Here is an 8605-nt window from a genome sequence, read left to right as displayed (position 1 = left end):
TCTAAGTTTATACTCTTCTCAGGATCTGCTGTTTCCACAGTCACCATAGCAACTATGATCGCATTGCTGAAACACCCCAAAAAGACCACTTAAGATTTTTACATTTACATTTAAGTCATTTAGCTGACGCTCTTATCCAGAGGATCGTACAAGTTTGGAAAGTTCATAGCATATTTCATCCTGGTCCCCCCGTGGAGATGAACCCCACAACCCCTGGCGTTGCAAGCGCCCAGCTCTACCAACTGAGCCACACGGACCTAGTTAATGCACCTAGTTATTGAAAACTGGTGCAGCAGCATTTAACTTTGGTGTGTGTAAAGCACAATCAATCACTTAATGTCCAGAGTTGTCTAAATATCATTTCTGCCTGTATTAGGTAGTCACATCATGATGCAGCTGAAGTGTAAACTACAAGAATCAATGGAATCTCTCACTGAAGACCCACCCAACCAGGCCGTTCCTCCAGGTAAATGAAACAGACCAAATGCTTTGAGCATTCAATCGAAGCTTGAAAAAAGTCTGAAACCATGTCCACGTTATTCCTGAGCTGCATTTGCTTGTGTTCATAAGTAAAGGATTACCTACTACAGTCTTCAGAACCAGAAAACCACAATATGGATAGGAAGTGCATAATTAGTTTTCAGTTGAACTTTAGCCCATTCCCTATCTTTGTGTCAGCGCTAGTATGATCGGCTGCGAAGTAAATGTAACCAACCACAGCTATAACATTGTAAATAGAGTACCATTTCTCAATGAGAAGGACTGACAAGCCGATGACATCCATTAATATTTTTTAAGTAAAAGTATTTTTTTTCCCAACTTTGTTACTTTAAAAAAAAATCTTTTTTTTTTTTAAATTAAGTATAGTTAAGCAGCTCTGTGTGTCTGGAATGGCTGTGTTGCACTACAACAACAAAAATGTGCAGGGCCCTTATACAGGTAAATTAAAAATATTCTGCGAGAGACCCCTGTTCTGGCCTACTCCATCTCCTAAAGAGAGCATGACATCAGGAGCCACAAATAATGAGTGGGATGAGTCAACAACATATATTCGTGAAGTATGATATAGTTGATAGGAAAAGTTTACGTACCACCTATCCAAATACATTTAAACTTAGTTTTTCACAATCCTGACATTTGATTCCTAATAAAATGCCTCTGTCTTAGTCTCATTAGATCACCCACAACTTTATTTTTAAAGAATGTGAAAGTCAGAGATAATTAGTCTAGAGGATATGATTTATTCAGATTTTATTTCTTTCATCACATTGTGCCATGAGTCAGAAGTTTACATAACTCACATCAGTATGTAGAGTATGCGCTGTGTTAATAAATGTTGTTGAACTTAGTTGTGGTAAAACGTTATCGGGTAGCCTTCCACAAGCTTCCCACAATAAGTTGGGTGAATTTGTCCCATTCCCTCCTGACAGAGGCTGTGTAACGAGTCAGGTTTGTAGGCCTCCGTTGCTCGCACATGCATTTTCATTCTTGCCCAAAATGTTTCTATGGAATTGAGGTCAGGGCTTATACTGATGTGATGGCCACTCCAATACCTTGACTTTTTGTCCTTAAGCCATTTGCCAACAACTTTGGAAGTAATGCTTTGGGGTCATGCTCATTGGAGACCAATTTGCAACCAAGCTTTCAATTCCCGACTGATGGTCTTGAGATGTTGCCTTCAATAATATCCAACATAATTGTTGTTCCTCATGATGCCACCTATTATTGTTTGAAGTGGCACCAGTCCCCTCCATTGCAGCAAAGCTCCCCCAACAACATGATGCTGCCACCCCCGTGCTTCACAGTTGGGATCGTGTTTTTGGCTTGCAAACCTCCCCTTTTTCCTCCAAACTAACGAGGGTCATTATGGCCAAACAGTTCTATTCTGTTCATGCAGACCTGAGGACATTTCTCTAAAAAGTACAATCTTTCGTCCCCATGTCAGTTGCAAAACTGTGTCTGGCTTTTTTATGGCATTTTGGAGCAGTGGGCTTCTTCCGTTGTGAACGCCTTCAGTTATGGTCGATATAGGACTCGTTTTACGTGAATAGATACTATTGTTAACCTGTTTCCTTACAAGCATCATTCACAAGGTCCTTTGCTCGTTTGTTCCTGGGATTGATTTGCCACTTTTCACACCAAAGTAACATGCATCTCTAGGAGACCAAAGCATGTAACAATGTTTTGTGCTGAGTGGAAAATAAAGTTTTTTCACAACTTTTTCTAAATTTCACCTTTAAGTGTAAAAGATAACTTCATCATCCAAGCATCACAGGGTTAAGCTAAATAACAGGTTAATCTGACAAAAAAACAAAAACAGAAGATCCGACATAACAGGCTAGATTCTTTACAAGTACCACATCTCTGGGAGCACAATGGAGAACTGTAATATTGTTAGGAAAAAGGATTGGTCAGGAAAGCAACAGCAGATTACAGTGGGGGAAAAAAGTAATTTAGCAGCCACCTTTGTGCAAGTTCTCCCACTTAAAAAGATTGAGAAGAGGCCGGTAATTTTCATCATAGGTACACTTCAACTATGACAGACAAAAATTAGGGAAAAAAATTCCAGAAAATCACATTGTTAGGATTTTTATTAATTATTCTGCAATTATGGTGGAAATAAAGTATTTGGGTTCACCTACAAACAAGCAAGATTTCTGGCTCTTCACAGAAACTGTAACTGTCTTCTTTAAGAGGCTCATCTGTCCCTCCACTCGTTACCTGTATTAATGCACCTGGTTTGAACTTGTATGCAGCATAAGAAAGACACCTTCCACAACGTCAAACAGTCACACTCCAAACTCCACTATTGCCAAGACGCAAAGAGCTGCAAAGGCACCAGAAAAAACAAAATTGTAGAACCTGCCACCAGGTTGAAGAAGACTGAATCTGCAATAGGTAAGCCAGCTTGTGGATTTGAAGAAATCAACTGTGGGAGCAATTATTAGGAATGGAAGACATACAAAAACCACTGATAATCTCCCCGATCTGGGGCTCCATGCAAGAAAGTCTCACCCCCGTGGGGTCCAAAATGATCACAAGAACGGTGAGCAAAAAATCCCAGAAACTACACGGGGGGACCTAGTGAATGACCTGCAGAGGGCTTGGACCAAAGTAAACAAAAGCCTACCATCATAACACATACACCGCCAGTGACTCAAATCCTGCAGTTGCCCAGACAGTGGTCCCCCTGCTAAAGCAGTACATTGTCAGGCCCGTCTGAAGTTGCTAGGAGAGCACTTTTGATGCATCCAGGAAGAAGATTTGGAGAATGCAGAATGAGTCAGATGAAACCAAAATATAACTTTTTGTAAAAAACTCAACTCGTCGTGTTTGGAGGACAAAAGAATGCTTGAGTTGCATCCAAAGAACACCATACCTACTGGAAGCATGGGGGTGTGAAAACATCATTGCTTTGGGCTTTTTCTGCAAAGGACCAGGAACGATGAATCGTTGAAAGGAAAGAATGAATGGGGCCATGTATCGTGAGATTTGAGTCTGAAAACCTCCTTCCATCAGCAAGGGCATTGAAGATAAACATGGCTGGGTCTTTTCCAGCATGACAATGATCCCAACACACCGCCCGGGCAACGGAAAGGAGTGGCTCGTAAGAAGCATCTCAAGGTCCTGGAGTGGCAGCAGTCTCCAATCTCAACCCCATAAGAAATCTTTGGAGGGAGTTGAAAGTCCGTGTTGCCCAGCAACAGCCCCAAAACATTACTGCTCTAGAGAGATCGTGCATGGAGAAATGGGCCAAATATCAGCAAACAGTGTGTAAAAACCTTGTGAAAGAACTTACAGAAAAACGTTTGACCTCCGCATGCCAACAAGGGTATATACAAAGTATTGAGATAAACTTTTGTTTATTGCACCAAATACTCTATTTTCCACCATTAATTGCAATAAAAGTCATTAAAAATCCTACAATGCTGATTTCTGGATTCTTTTTTCTCATTTTGTCTGTATAGTTTGAAGTATACCTATGATGAAACATTACAGGCTCTCTCATTCTTTTTAAGTGGGAGAACTTGCACAATTTGGTGGCTGGACTAAATACTTTTTGTGCCCACTGGACATTCTTTATGATGGCAGCCATTTGTTTATGTTGATAAGCGAACTCCCTAATCCCAGATGGCCATTCACTAAAACGCGAAATAAACAAAGTCAAAGTTCAAAATAGGCTGGCCCATTGCTGAAAAATATTTAACTTTGGCCCTTTCAGCATGATTACAAATCTTTGATGTACTTGTTACAGGTATACAAGAGCCGGAGCACATGACTGACAAGTCGTTTACAATTTTTAATATTCACAAAGCAAGTAAATATGTATTCATCTCAACAGATCATCACCATTTATAAGCATAAATAAAACCCCTGGTGCTAGCTGGCAAACCCGGAGTTACCATAATTACAATCTGCATTGCCAGGTTCAAAACCAACTGGAACTTCTGGAGAAAAAAAAAGAGCTCAGGACTGGGGAAAAAATATTTGAACGGTCATCCCAGAGCTTAGAATTCCATCTGCAACTCGGGCCTCTTTCTTAGAGCTCTGAATTTTCCGACTTGAAGATCACTACGTTCAGGCGGGTGACCTCGTACTTTCAGAGTTACTTGTTGTTTTGAAAGCAATTTCAGAGCGAGTGAACCATCCCATGAACCGCTGTTTTCTTATAACTCTTGCTGTTGATGGACGCTACGTGACAAACAAATATGTAGCCGACACATAAACTAACAAAGCTTAAGCATAGCATTAAGCATATCATTACCAACCTTCAAAAAAGATTTTACACATTCATATGCTGTCCATTACAATCTGATGCAAGAATTGAAATGCATGTTTTTACGAGTATTTGAAAACATTATAAAACAATAAATACATTATGTTCATGCATTCATACGGTATGCTACAGTAGAAACGACAACACCTTATAAAGAAATAAGGCACTCTGACAGGAACACAAACATGTCCAAAGTTATTATCTGTAAGGAAAACAACAATGAAGAGAATGCGGGAGCCAGCCAGAAAATGTGCCAGGGGGGAAAGGTTAATGGAAGGCCTGTTCTGACTAGAGATGCGCAAATATCTGCATACTTGATCTGCGAAAACACTGGGAAGTGCCTTGGGTTCTCCGTCGAAGAGAGAAGTTTGTCCGGCTCTATAAAGCCTCAAACATAAATTGTTCGCAACAGTGAAATGGGCTACTTCTTATGTTAATTAATGTGGAGGCGTAACATACATCAATTCAAACTGTTGTTAGAAAATAAAACTTGGTAGAAAATCATTAGAAATGGACAAGTTGAAACTTAGATAATTAGCAGGCAGCATGCCTTGGTTTGAGGGCAGTGTGGGTTAACTCACACATGAAAAGGTTAAAAAAAAAAATGAATATTTCTTTAAACATCCACTACAAACATCAGCTAACTTTAGCAACCACAAGCTAACAATCAATAGAAGTGACGGGAACATATGAGCACGTTTTTGTTTTCTTAAATGGCTAAATCACCTTTAAGTAACATCAAACCAAATACAGAAATTACTTTGAGTTTATATCAGGTGATTTGTTCACCATATCACATCAAGTTGTAAAATCCTGAACTTCTCCTTTAAAAGCTGATGCTTGTCCTGAATCCTTTCCCTTGTGCAGATGATGTCACTGTGGAGTATAACAAGATGAAGATGTGCTATGAGAAACTGATGGGTTGCTCTAGTACAGTACACTTCACTCCAAGACTGGATTTACACACAAAAACTACCGTATTTGAATCACAGTCTGGGAATGGTAGGAAGCGTGTGCAGGTATGTTTGTGGGGAGTTGATTAACCACACCTCAACCACAATTCAGTCTGAGAGTATTTGATCCCATGTACTAGAGTTACCTGGTCTTCCTTTTTCTGTTACAGGTGTCAACAGGTGTACCAATGTTAACTCCTGAGATTGTCAAAGAWCTTACAACACATAACCACAAGCCTACGTATAGGTAACTATTGATCACTGAAACGTCCACTACTTTATCATGGCCTTTTCCTATGGTCATGTTTACCACGAATCAGTTCCACACAGAATCTGCTTGACCCTTTTGATATATAAAATTAGTTTACATCTGTCACCTCTGCCCTTCATCTGCCTTGCAGGCTCCAATGCCCCAAGGCAGGTCTTTTCCAGTGCAGTTCCACTGGACTGGTGTTTCTGATGAAAGGGAAAGGAGATGTGGTTTACAAGGTGACTCAATGGGACAGCAGACTCCTGGGCTCCAGGATACCAGCAGGACCCCTATTCAGCATTGACTGTCCTGAGCAGTCTGTACGCCAACTGCATCTCCCACACTGTATGTGTGATGGTAAGTGATGCATCGCTGTATGTGTGATGGTAAGTGATGCATCACTGTATGTGTGATGGTAAGTGATGCATCACTGTATGTGTGATGGTAAGTGATGCATCACTGTATGCTGTGATGTAAGTGGATGCATCACTGTATGTGTGATGGTAAGTGATGCCATCACTGTATGTGTGATGGATAAGTGATGCATCACCTGTATGTTGCATGGTAAGTGATTACCACTGTATGTGTGATGGTAAGTGATGCATCACTGTATGTGTGATGGTAAGTGATGCATCACTGTATGTGTGATGGTAAGTGATGCATCATTTTTAATAATACAATAATAAAATGGGTATGACATGACACTACCACTGAATAATACATTCAATAATAATACATACTTTGGATGAGACTTACAGTCAATGAAAGCATTATTTACAGTCAATGAAAGCATTGTTCTTATTCTGCAGAGAAGGATGACAATTTGTCCGTGGCCCATGTTACTGATGACAACATGGAGATTGTTCAGCCACTCAAGACGACTGCTACACACGTCATTGTAAACATCACACACCTCTCCCTCTTTGGCCTCATCAGAAATTGGTTCTCCTTCCTCCCGGTCCGAAGCCAGGTGCTGCTGTTCCTCCGACCACAAGGGAACAGACCCCAGAAGAGCATACTGAGTGTTATGTTGTTGCCCAAGAATGTGCCACTTTGTGAGGTAATGTTTACAATATGGAGGAATTCATTCTGCACACGGCAAGAGCTGTTTTGTGGAACGAAGATTAACCTACAATCGTGGCCAAAAGTTTTGAGAATGACACAAATATTCATTTTCACAAAGTCTGCTGCCTCAGTTTGTATGATGGCAATTTGCATATACTCCAGAATGTTATGAAGAGTGATCAGATGAATTGCAATTAATTGCAAAGTCCCTCTTTGCCATGCCAATGAACTGAATCTCCAAAAAACATGTCCACTGCATTTCAGCCGTGACACAAAAGGACCAGCTGACATCATGTCAGTGATTCTCTCGTTAACACAGGTGTGATTGTTGACGAGGACAATGCTGGAGATCACTCTGTCATGCTGATTGAGTTTGAATAACAAACTGTAAACTTCAAAAGGAGGGTGGTGCTTGGAATCATTGTTCTTCCTCTGTCAATCATGGTTAACTGCAAGGAAACACGTGCCGTCATCATTGCTTTGCTCAAAAAGGGCTTCACAGGCAAGGATATTGCTGGCAGTAAGATTGCACCTAAATCAACCATTTATTGGATCATCAAGAACTTCAAGGAGAGTGGTTCAATTGTTGTGAAGAAGGCTCCAGGGCGCCCAAGAAAGTCCAGCGAGCGCCAGGACCGTCTCCTAAAGTTGATTCAGCTGCGGGATCGGGGCACCACCAGTACAGAGCTTGCTCAGGAATGGCAGCAGGCAGGTGTGAGTGCATCTGCACACACAGTGAGGTGAAGATTTTTGGAGGATGGCCTGGTGTCAAGAAGGGCAGCAAAGAAGCCACTTCTCTCCAGGAAAAACATCAGGGACAGACTGATATTCTGCAAAAGGTACAGGGATTGGACTGCTGAGGACTGGNTACAGAAGCCTTGCTCAGGAAATCGCAGCATGCAGGTGGGTGTAAAGCTGCATCACAGTGGGCGAGACTTTTGGAAAGGATGGTCTGGTGTCAAGAAGCGCACAAAGAAGGCCACTTCTCTCCAGGAAAAACATCAGGGACAGACTGAGATTCGGGCAAAAGGTACAGGGATTGGACTGCTGACGACTGGGGTAGTAAAGTAATTTTTCTCTGATGAATCACCTTTGCCGCATTGTTTGAGGCATCCGGAAAAAATCAGTCCTGTGTCATGCCAACAGTAAAGCATCCTCGAGACCATTCATGTGTGGGTTGCTTCTCCGCCAAGGGAGTGGGCTCACTCACAATTTTGCCTGAGAAAAACACAGCCATGATAAAGAATGGTACCAACACATCCTCGAGGAGCAACTTCTCTCAACCATCCAGGAAACAGTTTGGTGAGAACAATGCCTTTCCAGAATGATGGAGCACCTTGGACATAAGGCAAAAGTGAAAACTAAGTGGCTCAACTAAGTGGCTCGGGGAACAAAACATGCGATATTTGGGTCCAATGGTCAGGAAACTCCCCAGACCTTAATCCCATTGAGAACTTGTGGTCAATCCTCAAGAGGCGGTTGGGACAAACAAAACCCACAAATTCTGACAAACTCAAGCATCGATTATGCAAAGAATGGGCTGCCATCAGTCAGGATGTG

The 8605-nt window shown here is 41.5% G+C and overlaps 1 protein-coding gene across 1 annotated transcript; it reads left to right on the top strand.

The window, feature by feature from the left end:
* Window positions 1-5626: 5626 nt before the first annotated feature.
* On the top strand, window positions 5627-8373 carry LOC112078525 (NACHT, LRR and PYD domains-containing protein 1-like). The gene is made up of 5 exons (XM_070442070.1): window positions 5627-5796; window positions 5901-5977; window positions 6132-6337; window positions 6790-7040; window positions 8239-8373. The coding sequence occupies exons 1-5, from the start codon at window positions 5671-5673 to the stop codon at window positions 8371-8373; spliced, it is 795 nt and encodes a 264-aa protein (XP_070298171.1). The 5' UTR covers window positions 5627-5670.
* Window positions 8374-8605: the final 232 nt, after the last annotated feature.

Source organism: Salvelinus sp. IW2-2015, unplaced genomic scaffold, assembly GCF_002910315.2.
Source record: "Salvelinus sp. IW2-2015 unplaced genomic scaffold, ASM291031v2 Un_scaffold5804, whole genome shotgun sequence".
NCBI classification, from domain to species: Eukaryota; Metazoa; Chordata; class Actinopteri; order Salmoniformes; family Salmonidae; genus Salvelinus; species Salvelinus sp. IW2-2015.
This window is presented reverse-complemented; position numbering and strand designations above follow the sequence as displayed.